The 19,060-nt window shown below is 32.5% G+C and overlaps 2 protein-coding genes and 1 long non-coding RNA gene across 5 annotated transcripts; 2 read left to right on the top strand and 1 right to left on the bottom strand.

The window, feature by feature from the left end:
* Positions 1-446: 446 nt before the first annotated feature.
* On the bottom strand, positions 447-8,163 carry LOC146927236 (vesicle-associated protein 1-2-like). Of its 2 annotated transcripts, none has more exons than XM_085700574.1 (10): positions 7,697-8,163; positions 7,464-7,545; positions 6,019-6,134; positions 5,773-5,881; positions 5,605-5,675; positions 5,408-5,489; positions 4,676-4,791; positions 4,433-4,537; positions 4,118-4,195; positions 447-803 (listed from the first exon to the last, which is right to left on the bottom strand). In XM_085700574.1, exons 1-10 carry the CDS (start codon positions 7,832-7,834, stop codon positions 756-758), a joined length of 945 nt encoding a protein of 314 aa, XP_085556700.1. In that variant the 5' UTR covers positions 7,835-8,163; the 3' UTR covers positions 447-755. The 2 variants fall into 2 exon arrangements, with proteins under 2 accessions (XP_085556700.1, XP_085556699.1); XM_085700573.1 differs by lacking the exon at positions 447-803 and adding an exon at positions 2,825-3,189.
* A 4,750-nt stretch (positions 8,164-12,913) lies between these two features.
* LOC146927237 (uncharacterized) lies at positions 12,914-13,962 on the top strand. The gene is made up of 2 exons (XM_085707041.1): positions 12,914-13,461; positions 13,825-13,962. Exons 1-2 carry the CDS (start codon positions 13,117-13,119, stop codon positions 13,960-13,962), a joined length of 483 nt encoding a protein of 160 aa, XP_085563167.1. The 5' UTR covers positions 12,914-13,116.
* A 45-nt stretch (positions 13,963-14,007) lies between these two features.
* On the top strand, positions 14,008-18,566 carry LOC146927238 (uncharacterized). Of its 2 annotated transcripts, XR_015005614.1 has the most exons (5): positions 14,008-14,199; positions 14,326-15,182; positions 15,361-15,449; positions 16,237-16,359; positions 16,554-18,566. It is a non-coding gene; the product is annotated as an uncharacterized LOC146927238 (long non-coding RNA). The 2 variants fall into 2 exon arrangements; XR_015005613.1 differs by having other exon boundaries at positions 15,361-16,359.
* Positions 18,567-19,060: the final 494 nt, after the last annotated feature.

Raw genomic sequence — 19,060 nt, forward strand, 5'->3', positions numbered from 1 at the left:
CTATCTTCTTTACCATCCTTTCCGGTGTTTCCAAGAAAGTAAGATAGAAAATAGGAACCAAATTCAAGACCGAGTTTAGATGCACCACACGCCCACCTAAACTCACATATTTATTTCCCCAAGAGTTTAACCTAATCTTCTAAAACCAAAATCTTTAAGTTCTCTCAATAAACTCTAGAATTTTTTTTCGGTTTATTGAGAAATTTATTATAAACCTAAATTTTTTGTTGGTTGTTGTCCATGGGATCTTCATCATCTCCAGATCTCATTTTCAATGCTCATGTATTCTGGTGGTTGCTTGGTTCCATCTCAGTATCCTTCATCAAATGTTTCTAGCTTGAATGTTACTTGTTTGCTTGCAGATTTCTATGCTCGAACTTGCCGAATACCAAAGGAAATGTTTTGAATTTGTTTTGGTAACAAAGAATTCAAATGCTACAACAATGTTCAATGAAAGAGATATAGATAAGATATAGATAAACATACATATACACTGCTGATAGAGGTATACTATTGTCTAGATTATCTAGAAAACAAAGCAATTTAAACATTAGTGCTGTTGGAATAAGCAACATTCTACAAATGATGATATGTGACTAAAAGTATAACAGATAAAAAAAATTTCTCCTATTAGTAAACATTAGTTAGTAGTTTTCTTTTCTCCAATAAAGATAACATAAAAATCTGATCGGTAGTTAGTTGGCAGCTTCAGTGTCTCACGCCTCACGATCATGATACAAATTTCATCAACATGTCTACATCATATGACAATCGTCGTCGTTGGCCTCACGCCTCAAAACATTCTGCAGATGACAAGATTCAATCAATCAATAGTTTTCCAAGAGAACCATTGGTTATAAAATGTAAACTATATATGGCACAATTATTAACTTCTACACCAAACATTTAACAATTTTGACAAGGAAAATGATACGAGTGAATCCAACAATTTAATCCTTGAAAATGTTGGCAGTTAACTTTGTCACTGAATTTAACAAAATTTCAAAATAATCTCTGAAATTGAAAATGGACAATCACATTATTGTTTCTAGGATAACGTTTGGGGACTAAAATGACCAACACCAAAGAACTAATGTAATCAAAGAACGTTGGAACCCTTATCTTCTCTCTCTCTCTCTCTCTCTCTCTCTCTCTCTTCTCAAAAATGTGTAAAATAATGATTATAGAACCCTATTTTCTCTAAAGACTAGAGTTTATATAGGCTCTACATAATTGGGATCAACTCACAATGCCTTAATGAGCCTAACCCATTTACTAATCTAATTCAAAATGTTTCTACCCACTTAACGGTAAAATATAATAATAACGGCCACTTATCGGTTATAAAATAATTCACTACAACTCTCTAATGCTTAGTAAAATAATAACGGCTCTCACTAAGCACTAAAAATAATCTTCATCAAATTATTAGATTACCCCTACTTACAAAATGACCAAAATACCCCTGAGTCCAAAATGACTGAAATACCCTTCTAACACCAAATTCTACAATTCCTAACCAAAAATACACACAGAGGCAATTAATCACATAAGAGCACATATAAACACATATAAATAAATAATAAAACAAATCTAGCGAGAAATCGGGCTGTTACATTCCTTGCTTGCCGATTTCATTGCTCGACCTCACCGAATACCAAAGGAAATGTTTTGAATTTGTTTGGATAACAAAAAATTCAAATGCCACAACAATGTTCAATGAAAGAGATATAGATAAAAGTAGAACACACAACAAGAAGTTAATTGTCCAATCGACAAGATATGTACGTTCAAATATAACTTCAAGTCTCTGAATTCAAAACTGACAAGTGATGGGTTAGTGAGTAAAGAAAAAGCACATGCCAATGGCAATGCGAACATAATTGTTTTGGGTTTATTGAGTAATTTTATGAACCAAAACTTTTTCTGGGATTTATTGCAAATTTGGAAATTTTGATTTATGAGTTTATAAGATGATGGAGGTGGATATAACACTGAGATTCATGTTATTTTGATGTGATTTGATTGGATGCTTATGTGAAAAAAGTTATATAGTCAATGGATGAAAATTAATAGGGTTAATTATGTTTCTAGTCCCTATAAAATAGCGACCTTGTAAGTTTAGTCCCTACTTAATTTTAATAGCATTTTTAGTCCCTATAAAAAAAATTTACTTACAATTTTAGTCCCTGCTAAAACAAAGTTTGATTAATTATCCTTAAACTCTTAAATTTTTGAACGATTTTTTTGAGACAAGATTAGAACACTATGAAAGGTTCGTTTACTAAAATTTAGAATTTTCAGACATGAAATGAATTAAATATGAATTTTTTAAAACGACAAAAGTTAAAGATAAAAAGTAATAAAATCTGAATGTAGAAATCAAATTTTGCGATAATTTTTTGCGGAGGAACTTTTAGTAATGTTCTAAACATGTCTGCAAAAAATTGTTCAAAAAATTAAGAGTTTAAGCATAAATTAAACAAATTTGAATTGAGTAGGGACTAATACTCAGGGCAAAAAAACAAAATTAGGGACTAAAAATGTTATTAAAATTAAGTAAGGACTAAACTTACAAGGTCGCTATTTTATAGGGACTAGAAACATAATTAACCCAAATTAATATCACTTTTTTTTTTTGAAGGAAAAATTAATATCATCTTAGAAACTAAAATTCATAATAATTTTATAAAGACTAAGCATATATAGACCTTTGCTAACATCCTAGACAAGCAACAACCATTTTGAGCAAGGTAAGAGATAGGAGCTTTTTAAAAATAATCACATTTGCCACATCAAATAATAACACAGATCTCATGATATAGATTTCATAAACCTGTCTATGATTATCACATGTCCACATTTCATTTCAATGTAATAGATATACACTGCTGGTAGAGGCATACTATTGTCTAAATTATCTAGAAAACAAAGCAATTTAAACATTAGTACTGTTGGAATAAGCAACATTCTACTGATGATATGTGACTAAAAGTAGAACAGATAAAAAAAACTTTCTCCTATTAGTAAACATTAGTAGTTTTCTTTTTTCCAATAAAGATAACATAAGAATCTGATCTGTAGTTAGTTGGCAGCTTCAGTGTCTCAAGCCTCACGATCATGATACAAATTTCATCATGTCTACATTATATGACAATCGTCGTCGTTGGCCTCACGCCTCAAAACATTCTGCAGATGACAAGATTCAATCAATCAATATTTTTTCAAGAGAATTATTTGTTATAAAATGTAAACTATATATGGCGCAATTATTAACTTCTACACCAAACATTTAACAATTTTGACAAGGAAAATGATACGAGTGAATCCAACAATTTAATCCATGAAAATGTTGGCAGTTAACTTTGTCACTGAATTTAACAAAATTTCAAAATAATCTCTTAAATTGAAAATGGACAATCACATTATTGTTTCTAGGATAACGTTTGAGGACTAAATTGACCAACACCAAAGAACTAATGTAATCAAAGAACGTTGGTACGTTGCATCAACCAGTAACAATAGGAGCGGAATTGATTCCCGTCCAAGCCTTAATGAATGTGGTATTCAAACCATACGTGAGAAAGTCTGTACTAGTATTCTTCGGTGACATACTAATCTATAGTAGGGATGAGAAAAGCCATGTGAATCAGTTGAGGATTGTTTTTAAAATGCTGCAACAAAACAAGCTTATAGTAAATAAGCTTATGGTTTTTAAGAGCCATGTGAAAATGGCTTAATGGGTAATTTGACTTATAAAACAAGTGACCTTACAGCCACACAAACTTCACTAGGACATGTTCACACACACTTTATCATGTGATATTTTTTACTTCTTTGAATCTGAAAAAGCTATTAAAATATTCATAAACAGATGACTAAGATGATCTTATGTTTCCCAAATCGCAAATTCCAGACAGTTATGAAATTCAGTTCATGTAAATAGTTGAATCACATAACAAATTTGAACATATATTTTTCATTAAAAAAAACATAACAAATGAACAAATTAGAAGTGATTAAAGCAAACTTCATTATGAAATCCACCTTGGAGTTCACTAATTAAAAAAAAAAAATGAAAATATGCATAAGAAAGTTCATGGAATAAATGCAATACCAATTCTCGGTGAAGCCGTTTATTTTGCTCAATAAGTGAATTCCTCTCCTCAGTTAACTTTGAAATAAGTGCTCTGGCCTGACATAATAAGAAACTCAAAATGAGCACCAATTTTTTCGAACTCAAATCTTACTAAGAGCAATCCAGACATGAATAGGGTCTGCCGCGGAATGGAAAAGAAAATCACAGACCAGTTCAGTAATATAAATCAGTACATAATGTCATAAAACTTGAAAAATTGTGTATTTAAACAGTATTATGTGCTGCATAGAGATTATATGTGAACCACTTTAAGCCAATGAAATAAAAATAAACCTCATCTGGAAACATAGATGCTTGAGGAAATTGTGGTTGAGGACGACCAACATAAACAACTCCCAATTTGTACTCTTCAACCTCATAGCCGGAATCTTTATCAAACTTCATGCAATGAGGAAGAAAAAAAATGAAGTAGTTTTGCAAGATGGGATAAAAATGTTATATATGTCATGTCACACTTACAATATTGTGATTCTTAAATCACTATGAAGAAAAATTCTGTTAATTGTGGTTAGTTACCATTTTTGAAGTGATGTCTTTTGCGGTTGCTCCAGCAGGCGCAGCTACACTTTGAATGAGAAACTCATCTTTGCATTGCATGCCAGGAGGTGCCTCTTTTTGGGCTTGCATTGTAACTACAAAGTGAAAATGTAAACATGACACAAACAATGAATAGGGATATAAAGTAGGTAATGTGAGAAAATTACAATCTTTGAAGATTTGGCTCAGCTAAAATTACAATCTTTTAAGGGTTGATATTTGAATGACCTTTACATAAATGTGAAATCATACGTCGATTTGTTCATCACGGGAAAGTGAATTATTCGGCTTGGATGAATATGATCATTTTCACTCGATGAAATAAAATATTTTCCTTTATTCAATCCATTCCATTCTTTCATGGAATCTTTATAAAAAAAAAAAAAGTCATATAGCTTATAATGGACAGTTATTTTAAAATGTCGCAAACATAAAAAATAGGGGGCACTAGGAGAAAAAATCAGTGTGTTAAATTGCAAGGGAATTTAACCAAGCAATTGGGGTTTAATGACCTTTATCAAACGACGAACTGTTTAAGAGAGTATGAGTTCAATTTCTAGATGAATAAGCAATTTTTTATCAGATATACTTGTTTTCCAAGTAATTTTTTGAAAGCAAACAAAAAAACACATTATTATTCCTGTTTACATGTCTTTGTGATTTTGTGTGCAAGTGGGAGAGTGAAGATGGAAGGTAGAGAGAGAAGAAAACCTGTAATATCACAAATAGACCTAGGCAACACAACTCCATAGATAGGCCTAACATCATAATTCCAAGGATTTGTAGTCTTAACCTGCAACAACACCATCAAAATTCACTCCAAAACAAAATTTACAATCTCAAAGAAAACGAAAAAGAAAAAATTGAGAAAAGAAACATAAAGATTAAAGAGTAAACTATTAAAAAACCTTAAAAGCCACGTAATTATCTGACTTGTTTGACAACTGCAAACAACATGATATCTGCTTATTCAATTCAACTGTTTCATAAAAACAAAGAAGGTAAAACAATTAATAGGAAATTAAAAACCAATCACAAAAGCCGAAAAACTGAATTTTGGACGCAAAGAGTCGTACAGGAAAATTGCAGCTCCTGGGGATGTATCTGGAGATCTGGTGGTTGAGGAGTATCATAAAAAACTCTAAATTTGCACTCTTTAACCTCATTGCCGGACTTCTTTTCAAACTACACACGATGAGAAAAGAAAACGATCAAATTATGCAAGTTGGGCGAAAAATGCATTATATGTAATGTCACACATACAATATTATGATTCATTAATCTCTATATATATAAAGAAACAATTTGTTATTTGTGGTTACCATTTCCGAGATATCTTTTGTAGTTGCTCCCGGCCATGCAACTATGCTTTGAATGAGAAACTTATCGATGCAATGCTTAATGTTAGGAGGTGCCTTCTTTTGAGCTTGCATTGTAACTACAAAGTGAAAGTGTAAATACGTTGCAAACGTACAGTAAATGAAAATGAGTATAAGAGAACAAATCCTGAAAATATGTTGCGATTTTGATGCGATTTTTTTTCTTCAGGATTTTGCCTATTTTGGGATTCTACAATGGATTTGAGTCGTTGAAGGTGAATAAAGTCGCAAAATCCTGGATTTTAGGATTTAAGTCAGAATTTTAACAACAATTACATCAACCAATGATTTATTAATCAACTAGATTAATGTGAATTGCTTACTTATGATGGGTCAAATCTTAGTTAGTACCTAGGTTAAACAGAAAGGAATAGGATATACAGTATTAAGTAATCTCAACTGTTGTTGAAAAAAAATTGAGTTGATATTGTTAGATTATGTGGCTCTAATTCTCCATTTTTTCAAGCCATTATGTTTGACTTTTACAAGCCATTATGTTTGACTTACTTGTGAGGTAAGTAACTCTTGGATTTAATGTGCCTACAATCTTGACCAAGAGAAATCCTAATTTTACAATCCAACATGTGCCTACAATCTTGACCAAGAGAAATCATAATTTTCTTCCAAGCTCTTTCTCTAGGTTGGATGTTCCAACTTTGATTCCTACTCTAGGTTGGATGTTCCAACTTTGATTCCTACTCTAGGTGGATGGTCCAACTTTGATTCATTCACTCTTAAGTATGAGATTAAGGCCTATATATATGTAAGCAACACAAAAGGCTTGAGACATAGTGAGTTATCACATAACAATTAACATACTTTGTAACATACACTTGAGTGTATTTTTGGTGAGAATTCTTGTTCCATTTTAGAGAGTATTTTAGGAGATATTGAGAGAAAATATTGTCCTTTGTCCTCATCACTATAAGAGGACTTGTTGTACTCTTTTCTTTTACATAGTGGAACTTTGCTCGTAATCGCCCGTGGTTTTTTACTTCTCATATTGAGGAGTTTTCCACGTAAATCTTGTGTGTTATTTCTCTTGTTATTTTACTTACTTCTCTTTAATTCCCAACTGCATCGATCCCGTGCTTCCGCATTGCGCTGATATCCCTAACAGATATTTCATTAAACATATGATTTGCAATGCACACATGTACAATCAATCAATTACAATATTTGTGATTTTTCAACAAATTACTTTCTTTTTTACAACCGTAATAAAACATAGTTAATTACATTCTTTATTACAATTTTACCCTAAATACAAAAATTAAATTATTGCACCATTCACATTAAAAAAAAAAAACATGATTATTCCTCTTTAGATGTTCTTGTCCTTTTGTGTGCTAGAGAGCGAGTAAAAAGTTAGAAAAAGAGATGAAAACCTGTAATATCACAAATAGACCTAGGCAACACAACTCCATTATTAGGCCTAACACAATACTTCTTTGGATTTGTAGTCTTAACCTGCAACAACAAAACCATCAAAATTACGACTCTCCTTAATACATAACTTTAGAAAGAAAAAAAAAATAAAAAAATAAATTCAAACACACTTACAAACTGAGAAAACACACAAAGAGTAGAAACATGATTAAAGAGTAAACTAATAAAATACCTTGAAAGCCACATAATTATCTGACTTGTTAGAGAATCGCAAAGTGCATGATAACTGCTTCCTCAATTCAACTGTAGAAAAATAAAATATGAAGACCCAGAAGCAAATAAAAAAGCCAAAAAAAATTGAATTTTGCATCGAAAAGTGAAGTTTTGATTTTGTTTGAAAGCTAACAGTAATGATTACATGGAAAGTGCAACTCTTGAGGATTTATCTGAATACAGAAAATATCTTTTTCTTTTGATTTTAATTTCTCAGAATCCTGAGAATGTTTCTGAATATCGGAACTATCTGTTTCTTGTGATAGTAATTTTTCATAATCTTGAGGATGCTTCTGAAGATGGTAACTATCATCAGGTTCTGATTTCAATTTTTCATAATCCCCATAATTGGAACAAGTAAAACGTGGGTGAATTGAAGAAGAAACCCTTTGTCCCATTGTTTGTGTGACAAAGAGTTGATAGGGTTTGAGAGAAAGAGGTTAAGAGAATATATATATATAGGAGAATTTATATATTTCTTGCTCGTACCCTTTTTGGAATAACAAAACAAAATAAATTAAATAAATATTTTTGAATATTTGATAACAAAAATAAAACAGAAACAAATATTTTTAGAGTAGAAACAAAACAAATGAAAAACAAGATGTCACTGCAAAATATAACTAATCTAAATAACAATAAAATCTTTTTAGAGTTTTAGAATATATCAAATAGAAATAAACATAATAAGAAACAGACAAAATTAAACGAAACCTTTTTGTGATTTTTATTTTATATGTTTTTGTTTTTCTAATCGTATATTTAAAATGAAAGATATAGAATGAAAATAGGATAAATCCAAATTAAAATGAAAGATATAGAATGAAAATAGGATAAATCCAAAGTAACAATTTCAATTGTCTCGTCGAAATTAATCAACAATCTTCAGCAACAAGGTCAAAAACTTGACGAAGGATTTAAAAAGTGTAATAAACTGTTTTCACCTAGTAGTAACATTTATAAAAGTTCCTTTGCGTAGAGATTGTAAATTTTCTACTCAACAATATCAATTGTCTCTAGGATGTGTAAATTGGAGGGATGCACATCGTGTTAGAGTTTAGATTGGAGCAAAGAAAAAAAAAAGTTAATAAAATCAATGTAAGGACCATAGTAGTTAATAGCTGCCGATAGCGGCCGCGCGTAGCGTAGCAGCAAAAACTGCTATGCTAATCGTTGAGGTACAAAATGAGATAAAGGCCACTTCAGTTGCAACAGCGGCATAACGGAGCGGAGCGGATAGCGGCCGCTTCAGCCGCTATTTGATTTTAGTTGAAAATTTTCAAATTGATACTATTTTTAAAACATTTTGTATGAGTTTTCAAATTTCTAAATTGATTTTAGAGCATTTTGGAGATTTTTAAAACCAAATTGACTCTGTTGTATGGTTTCTCTGTTCTTTTTTTCTTCCTTTGTTTTCTTTTGTTTTATGGTTTCTCTTGATTTATGATTTTTTTAATTGTTCTTCTATCTTTTGTTTTTTTGTTGTTTTGATTGATGAATGTCTCATGAGATTTGAGTGTTATATTTAATTTTATATTAAATACAAGTTTTTTTTAGAATTATGTAAGTTTGTTTATACTTTATACCATTATTCATGTAATTTGTTAAAAAAATAATCAAATATCTGACCGTTATTTGTCATACTCCTATATACTAACCCACTATCCTACTTTCGAGGTCGACCACTACGCACGGTTACCCAAGATTGACTAATATGTTGAATTTTGATTAAGACTTTTGATATTATGTTGGAGACTTGCAAACTTTCATAAGATTTGGTTTTTTTGTATGATTCATGAGTAAAAGCTATCATAAGATTTGGGTGTTTTGTAAGATTTATGAATGTTTAATGAGATTTGAATGTTATATTTAATTTTATATTACATATATGTTTGTTTATAATTTATAGTATTATTTAAGTAATTTGTCAAAAAAGTTATCAAATGGCGGTCATAGCGCTATGCATTATCCCGCTATCGCATTTTTGGGATCGGCCGCTATGCACCGCTATCCGTAATTGACTACTATGGTAAGGACATTGATTATGTCATTTTCAATCCTCTAAGTGGTTTTCATTACATTTGAACATAGTAGCCAGCTCCTTAGTCCGACACTAGTACAGTAGTACTCTTGTCTTGAGAAGATTTGCTTAATTTGGGAAGGAAACTACCACTCTTCTCATAATCAGAACACCCTAAGTTCTTAACTTTACTCTTGGTTTGGTGAACTTTTCAAATTTGTCATCAATAACCTTTTTATACCTTCTTAATCTACTTAAAATTGAATCAAGGTGATCACTCAATCGGCATATACATTGAGGACATTCTAAACACTAATGAGAGTACATACAATACACAAACTTTTGGTGGACTTTACAAGTTATAACTTGTCTTAGGTAAGCGGGGGATAAATTTTAGAAAGTAGTTTTATATATTAGGAGCTACGTATCCACTACGTTTTGATCCATGATTAACATTCCAACAGTTACCAAGCCATTATGTCTTCTCAAAGTTAGTTTAGCAAAACATGTTATAAACATAAAGGGTGGCTTGAAATTAAATAGGCTACAATTACAAATAAAATTGCCCCATTGTGTGTATGTACAACAAATAAGCAAGTATAGAATGAACATAAGCTCAGGAAATGAACATATGGATGGAATCCACTCTGCCAGAAAGAAAAAGTAGACAATAGAAAAGTAGACTGTGGAATTTTATATATTTGGTCTCATAGATATCACTGGTCACACTAGAACATCATGACTAACATAACAAGCTTGACTTGGTAAAAGGAACAATACTTCAAACAAAAATTAAAATAAACCAAAAGGGTTAAAGGAGTCTACCGGACCTATTCTGTCCATGGTGTGAAGGTGGTGGTAGGTTTCCCATGAACTTGTTGACATCATAAGTAGGAGCTTTGCTTGAATGGTGATGGTAAGTAGATATGGTGGTGAATGAGTTGAATTGTGATAAATTGTTAAGGAGTTTGGAGAATAGGTAGGGTTGCCTTGATTTTTGATGAGTCTAACGTAATCTTTTCGTTTAGGTGAAGTTGTGATTTGATGAATATGGCAGAATGAGTGGTAAGCGTGGATTATGAGAAAAAATATTTTGGGTGTGTTTTTTAATGGTGAAAAGGAAGGTTAGGATGAATATTTGTTCATAATTTGGTCGATGGGAAGATGAAGGTGGTTTAGGAAGCATTTTGAGAGAATTAGGGTTTTCTTCAAATATTAATAATTCAAATAAAAAAAAAAACTATAACACAGGTTGCCTCCCATGAATTATTAATATTTGAGGAGGCATCCTCGTTTGAGCCTCTTATAAGTCGCCCAAACGTCTCACTTTTGATATGGACAGTGCACACTGCTCAAGTACTACGACCACAAACCAATTAGATTCTCATAATCACAACGCTCTAAGTTCTTATGGATGCTCTTAATAGTACAAAAAGGAGTGAATACATACCAAATTCTTGTCACAATTATATAATAATAAGGGATACATGATGATTACACTTTAACAATCACTTAAACTATTGTGAATCCCTACAACCGAGGTTAGTGGTCAGAGTGATTGGATTATGTCATGGACACCAGTAGATGCATGTCAAGCATTATAACAATTTAGTTTGAATTGAGTGGAATCATGAGGACAAGGCAACGCTAAGATAGTTTAAACGAATAATAACTAGTTCAAATTGCACAAACCGCAATCAATTGATATTGGATCATTTTATGAACATTCGAAGACACACAAAAAACATTGAGAATATGTGGATGACCAACCTATTGTGATAGTTTGTGCAACAAGTTTGTGATAGTGGACGAACAACTAAAAAAGTTTGCGCAACAAGAGCAGCATCAGGAGAATGCAAGTGACAAGCACAATGAGGGAGGAGCCTCAAGTGATTATTTTTTGATATTGAAGAACATGATGATAATGATCGATGATCACAAGGAAGAAAATGCTCAACATGAAGAAACGATCATCATGAGGATAACGTTGGTAATGTTTATCATGTTGAACATGGCATTAAGAATCATGCAAGGGAGTAGGGACACAAATAACCGTTCTACGGGTCCCATCCCTCGTGGTTCTTAAGGAAGCTCCTTTCTTGCAACTTTATATTTGCTTTTTGGTTTTTTTTTTCTTCTTTTATTTGTTTTTTCTTCTCTTTTTTCTTTGTTTTTTAGGTAAGTGTCTGTTCCCCCTATTTTGTATTTTTCCCCATTATATATGTGTAAGGGAACCAACCTCGTTGACAAAGGATTATGCTCTATAAGGGTGGCAACATAGTTGAGATGTCTTGCATATCATTATGCTTGTAACTTATCAAAATAATAATAATAATAATAATAATAATAATAATAATAATAATAATAATAATAATAATAATAATAATAATAATAATAATAATAAGAGATATTTAAATAATGGATATTTAAATATTTTTTATTAATTTATTAGCGAGAATGAATATATGCAGACACAAACACTATTACATTCGCATCTATATCCATTAATTGATAAATAATTAAAATATTTGTTTATTTGACCTGCACGGATATTCGTAAACAACTCGGGTCTGTTGCAAATTTTATCCACGAATACCCCACATATATGGGTCTTTTGGTCATCTCTAAACCTACTATGAAGAATCACCAAATCATCTATTCTATATATAAAAGTTGTCCCAAGCCAATTTTGAAGCCCTAATTTTTCCTAAACCCTAATGAATAAATTTACTGTTTTATCCCTAACCTAAACTTTAATTCCCAAAAACCTAAACCTTAATTCCCTGACCTATTTTGACCTATCTCTTATTTCTGCTTTATCAGTCGTATTACTCCTGTCATCCCTCACCATCGTCGACGACGAACACTGTGAGTCCAATGTTGTCGACCGCCGTCACGCTGATAGCTCTTTCCCTCGCACTCGCCGCGACGATTTCAGTTAGTTGTGGATCGTTAAACATCAACACTTATCCTTCATCTATTCTATATATAAAAGTTGTCCCAAGCCAATTTTGAAGCCCTAATTTTTCCTAAACCCTAATGAATAAATTTACTGTTTTATCCCTAACCTAAACTTTAATTCCCAAAAACCTAAACCTTAATTCCCTGACCTATTTTGACCTATCTCTCTTATTTCTGCTTTATCAATCGTATTACTCCTGTCATCCCTCACCATCGTCGACGACGAACACTGTGAGTCCAATGTTGTCGACCGCCGTCACGCTGATAGCTCTTTCCCTCGCACTCGCCGCGACGATTTCAGTTAGTTGTGGATCGTTAAACATCAACACTTATCCTTCATCGAATTTCATCTCTTCCAGAAAACCCTATTCAACAATTTCAAAACCCTAGCCCCTTCAATGGCATCAAAGAAGAAACAATCGGAAGGAATCGCTTTGTTATCCATGTACAACAACAACAGCGACGACGATATGGAAGACGCTGAAGAAGAAGAAGGCGTGAATCGGCAGGAGGAGCAAGATGACGCCGCTGAACAAGTGGCAGAGGAAGAATTGGTTGCCGATACAGATGGAATGACGGTTGCTGATTTCGGAAAGGAAGTTACCGGCGAGGGTTTTACTCTGAATAGATTGTTTTCGCCGGTGCAAGAGCAACAACGGGTGGAATTGAATATTAGTAAGAGTGCCACACTTACGATAGTTGATTATGGTCATGATGAAGTAGCAATGTCACCTGAACCGGAGGTAGTTTTTTTTTTAGTTTTTTTTCCCTTTCTCTTGGAGCATTCTTTCTGTTGTGATAAAAATTGATTTTGAATTAATTGATTTTACTTAAAAGTAAGTTAGTATGAAATGGTATATGTTTGGAGAGTTGAGCGATAAATTTCAATGTAAAAATCACGTTTTGACTCAAAAGCTAAAAATTATAGCTTCAAGTTAGAATCAAATTTTGGAGGCACTATCAATTGTACTTGAGAGCAACCATACATGTCAAAATCAATTTTACACCTCTTGAATCAGTTATGGTTGCTCCAAATGTGGAACCAAACATAGGTTTAGTTAGATTATACACTGAAAGGTAATGGTGTTAGTTGGTTTTTGTTGCAGGAGGGAGAGATGGATGGTAGTGGTAGAGTTATGTTTGGGGACCAACATCATGTAACCAATGATAAGTTCAATTTTCAGAAGTTGCAATTGCTTTTATGTATTTGTTCGATTTCATTACTACAAATGTACTCATTTTAATATGTGACAAATATATGGAAACTTCCAAAGGCCATTGTTTTGTTTTAAAAAAGTGACTTTTTCACGAAAAAATTGTAACAAACGGGATCTTAGGTAAATTGTTTATTGTTTATGTTTATTTTACTTCCCAACATGAAATTTTTCTGCAGGCGATTTGCTAGATAGAACATCATCAGGGACAGCACAAGTTTTGACAACTAACAATCAAGCTAACACTCCCCAGTTTGAAAGATTGAGGTTTGTACATTATTATTTTTTGTTTATAATTGCATAAACATAATATGTGTAATGGGCTCTATACTGAGTTCCTTTTCGTTAATTTTTTTGTGCCTTCAAATGTATGAAACATTACTCCCCAATTAGAGAGCTTGATGTGTTAGCGGCGTCGATATGCTGACGGAGAGGGAACAGAAAATTCTCAGCGACACAGTTGATTGATGAGGTTTTACTATCCAATCAATGCATGCTTTAGTTTATTAGTGTATTTTATTTTGGGTTTTTTAATTTATTTTGTTGCTGATATTTTGAGGATGATGGTTGTGGGTGAGTATTGCAAAAGTAACGGTTTTCATGGTTGTGGTTGTCGAATCTTCTTTTTTTAATATTTGAGCTTGGTGGATCTGAAATGGTTGTGAGTACCGTGTGTTTGTGAAATTTTTTGACCGTGTGTTTGTGAAATTTTTTGAATGAACAAAGAGAGAAATAATTGCAATATTTTATAGAGGGGTGCTTTCTATTAAGGATATTGAAGAAAATCCACTGTCATCTGAAGAAAGAAACTTTTGCAAACTTATCTGTGTTCATCATCATCTGATAGGGAGAGACTGATCCAGTACATTCAAGATTCTGCTACTTTAGTTATTTTAGATTGCCTTTTTCAACATATTCCTGTAGAGATTCCCTTGAATCAGAGTCTGAAGAAGAAAGATGCAGAGCTTTCTGGTAGCTTATCAAAATTTGCAAGTGCTGCGTTTAAGCCACCAACACTGGTTCACTGTTGTTCTCTGTGGAATCTCTTTGGCCTATTGAGTCAGATAAAATTACATCACTTGCTGGAGCAATATATGGCTTGATGCTTCATGTTATTCCTGCTTATGTTCGTGGCTGCTTATGTTCGTGGCTGGTTTAATGATTTGTGCGATCGTAACATAACAACTGTCTTTGAATCCTTTACCAGGACCTGCTGCAGCCATCCTCTCATTGCAGATGAATTGTCCCAGGTATGGTGTAATTTCATGTCCACATAAAGTGCAGTTTTGTTTTTTTGTTAAACTGCCTGATTTTGTTAAGTTGCACAATATACTCGGTACATATTTAGTTATCTTGGTTCTGTTTTTGTTTTCATACACCTTTCATTTGTCTAAGTCATATACTCAAATGGTTTTTTTTCCTTTGCAGGGAAACCATCTTTGTAAATGTCTCACCTAGACAATTTCAACATAACAAGAACAATAAGGAGGCGGCTGATAATTTGCTTACGCTAACAGGTTTTTTGAATATTGCCTTCCCTTCCTCTATTGTGAGAAATGCATAACTGTAGATTCTGTTTTAACATTGTTCTTTTCAATCTATGATTGCACTATCATTTTCATGGAAAATGCTAATTTAAATTGAAACAAAGATGCTTATTATTCCTCCAATTTAAGTTAGCTTGGTAATTACTTTGATTCCTCAAAATTAAGTATGTTTCCTTCACTTTTGTTTCTTAATTGATAGTGCTAGAGTTGAGATCCTAACACTGGCACTCGCATGAAACAGATTGAAGAGTATTATTATCAAACTGTATAACCTTATTTGCAAGGAACACAGAAAATAAAAATATTTCAAATTTATAAAAGCAAAATTAGATGATTTTTTTATTATCAGTAAATGAGAATGAAAAAAAATCAATTTTAAAGTGGAGAGTAAGAGTTTTAAATCCGTGTGATTTTTTAATACGTTAAGTGAGGTGTGTCTGATGTACTATTCTAAGAAAATCATGATTTCATATTTAAATAATCTTCGTTCTTGCTATTTTCTCTTCTAGATCTTATTTTTAACATAAAGGATAAATTTCCGTAGAATTTAGAGTTCTTGCTATAAGTCATTACAAACTTATTTTACGAAGGGGCCTTATTCTTTATGATTTTGTGTTTCTTGCTATAAATCACTAAACTTTTGTGAGCTTCTTCTCATTTTGTTATGAGTATGTTTCGTGTTTGAGTTTCTTTTAGTAGAAAGAGAAATGTCAAAAGATGATTTTGTTTATACGGTTTGAACTTGATTTTCATGGAGGGATGCATCTTCACTCTTCAAATCTACACACATCAAGACAATGGTGAAGTGAATTTGCAGGGTTCCTTGGCATACTAGGTTACTTATCAGAAGATTTTAATTGTCCTTTTATGGTCAAGTTGGGTAAGTTAGTTCATTTTCCTTTTTTTTTTGTATGTTCTTGGTTGCATTGATGCATTGAGCATGGCTGCATATAGGTTCCTAAAATTGAATGTTGTTTGTGTTAATGAATTGAATCTTGGTTCTGTTTTTTTTTTTTTTCATACACCTTTCATTTGTATGTCATATTTTCAAATGGTTTTTATTTTCCTTTGCAGGGAAACCAACTTTGCAAATGTTTCACCTATAAAATTTCAGCATAACAAGAACAATAAGGAGGGGGCTGATGTTTTGCTTACCCAAACAGGTTTTTTGAATACTTCACTTCCTCTATTATGAGAAATGCATGATTGTAGATTCTGTTTTAACATTGTTCTTTTCAATCTACGATTGCACTATCATTTTCATGGAAAAAGCTAATTTAAATTGAAAACGATGCTCATGCCTTGAAAAATATTCCTCCAATTTAAGCTAACATGGTAATTACTTTGATTCCTCAAAACTAAGTATGCTTTCTTCATTTTCGTTTCTTAATTGATAGTGCTAGAGTTGAGACCCTAACACTGCCACTCACTTGAAACAGATTGAAGAGTATTATTATCAAACTGCAGGACCTTATTTGCAAGGAATACAGAGGAAATAAATATTGCAAATTTATAAACGAAAAATTAGATGATTTTGTTATTATGAGTAAATGAGAATAGAAAAATCAATTTTAAATCCGTGTGATTTTTTAATACGTTAAGTGAGGTGTATCAAATGTACTATTCCAAGAAAATCATGATTTCATGGTTAAATTATCTTCTTTCTTGCTACCTTTCTCTTCTAGATCTAATTTTTAACATCATGGATAAATTTTCACTAAATTTAGAATCTTGGTATGAGTCGTTACAAATTTATTTTTCAATGAATACCTGAACCTCCCTGCAATTTGTTAGTAATAAACTTTTGTGAGTTTCTTCTCATTTTGTTTTGAGTATGTTTTGTGATACTGATTTTCTTTCAGTAGAATGAGAAATGTCAAAAGATGATTTTGTTTATATTGTTTGAGCTTGATTTTCATGCTTCAAATCTACACACAGCAAGGCAATGGTGAAGTTACTTTGCAGGGTTCCTTGGCATACTAAGTTCCTTATCATAAGGTTTTATTTGTCCTTTTATGGTCAAGCTGGGTAAGTTAGTTCATTTTCCTTTTTTTTTTGTGTTCTTGGTTACATTGATGCATTGAGCATGGCTGCATCGGAAGGTTTTATTTGTCCTTTTATGGTCGGGCTGGGTAAGTTAGTTAATTCAACTTATAGTGAATGTATCACCAAGTTTTGAAGAGGCAATATTTTATGTGTCCTGTTTATCAAGCGAGCATCTGTTACAACCTTATAGGCATGACAATGTATAGCATTTGGTAGAAAAGGAATGGTTGTGTGTGGGAAAGCTGCAGCAGGAACGGTTTTGTGGTGGCAAGAGAGGTATAGATACAATCCAAGACTGAAGAGTAGTGCACCAGACTCAAAATGCAGCCTCTGATGGACTGCAACACAAGAGGCAATGTTGAATGGATGAAAAATACCGGGGAGCATGATAAAATGCATTATGAGACTTTTTTTTTCCAGAAGAAAACTAGTTTGGTTACGGAGTATGCTTGAGAGATGAGTTACATTTGCTGCTGAGAGAGGTGAGTTAACTTTGATTGATTATCTGGGTTGTCCATGGAAGCTGCAAATGGATTTTTGCCATGCTGGTGACCTTTTGTGCGTTTGGTTTTCTCTGGTGAATGGCACCAACTATGCAATGCCCGTAAGTTGGTTGCAGGAAGCACTGTGAAGCTTGGTGTAAGAGAGGAAGCTAACAATAAGGTGCTCTATCTCTGCCCCCCACCATTGTTGGTGCTGAGATCAACTATGCCAAGCAACTACACGCACCGGTGTTAATGGCCCAACATATCGATATGAGCAGTATTTCTGAAAGAATTAGGAGTGTGGCTTCTTTTGCTATGGGTTGTTTTGTCAATTAGCAATGTTTCCATCGTTGTGTCAGTTGGTGTAGTCTAGGTTTAGTTATTTTGTTTTAATCAGGATGGATCATGTTTGCTGCCTTTTGGGTTGTAATATGTGTTTATTTTGTTGTTAGTGTTGTTTTAATCAGGATGTATTGCTCTCTTTTTTATGTTTTTTATGACAATTTGTGCTTCTATGTATAATGTAATGTAATGTTAGATGTTGTTAAGTTGCTAAGTTGTTACTTTAAGTCCAGTTCCATTCTCACAATGTGTATCGAACAAATGTTGTGTTAATTTTATATTTTCTTTTAAAATTATCATGTTAACTCCCATCCATTCTATTTCAATTCACTTTATCAGTTTGCATGTGTTACAATCAGTGTTATATGAAGCTTAATTTCTGCCAGGTTATATATAGTATTGACAGGACCAAGGTTTTAAATTGTTTAAATTTAACCATCACCTATGGATGTAAACCAGTAAAAAAAGTTATATCTTTAATAATTTGGTAATGTGTAGAATAGGATTGATATCAGGTTTAGCTAATATCTAATTCAGTGTTGGTGTTCAAATAATTTTTTTATCAAACACTATAAGAGACCCGTGCGATAGCAATATATATCACTTTTTATTTTGTTTTTGATTTGATCTCATAACTATAATGTTATTGATACTGATTCATTAAAAAAAAATAGGTGTAATTGCAGTTTTGGTCCCCCTATCTTCACC

The sequence above is a fragment of the Medicago sativa genome, chromosome 4 (genome assembly GCF_051527215.1).
Source record: "Medicago sativa cultivar Bolivia chromosome 4, Bolivia_mono, whole genome shotgun sequence".
In the NCBI taxonomy this organism is placed as follows: Eukaryota; Viridiplantae; Streptophyta; class Magnoliopsida; order Fabales; family Fabaceae; genus Medicago; species Medicago sativa.

Bases quoted from the DNA above. Each gene is read 5' to 3' on its own strand.
- LOC146927236 (XM_085700574.1), bottom strand. From the start codon at position 7,834: ATGCAAAATTCAATTTTTTTTGGCTTTTTTATTTGCTTCTGGGTCTTC. The intron at 5,882-6,018 runs GTAACCACAAAT...CATCGTGTGTAG, and splicing joins CAAAAGATATCTCGGAAATG to TTTGAAAAGAAGTCCGGCAA. The intron at 804-4,117 runs GTATTGCATTTA...TGTCATCTGCAG, and splicing joins AACGGCTTCACCGAGAATTG to AATGTTTTGAGGCGTGAGGC.
- LOC146927237 (XM_085707041.1), top strand. From the start codon at position 13,117: ATGGCATCAAAGAAGAAACAATCGGAAGGAATCGCTTTGTTATCCATG. The intron at 13,462-13,824 runs GTAGTTTTTTTT...TTTTTGTTGCAG, and splicing joins CAATGTCACCTGAACCGGAG to GAGGGAGAGATGGATGGTAG.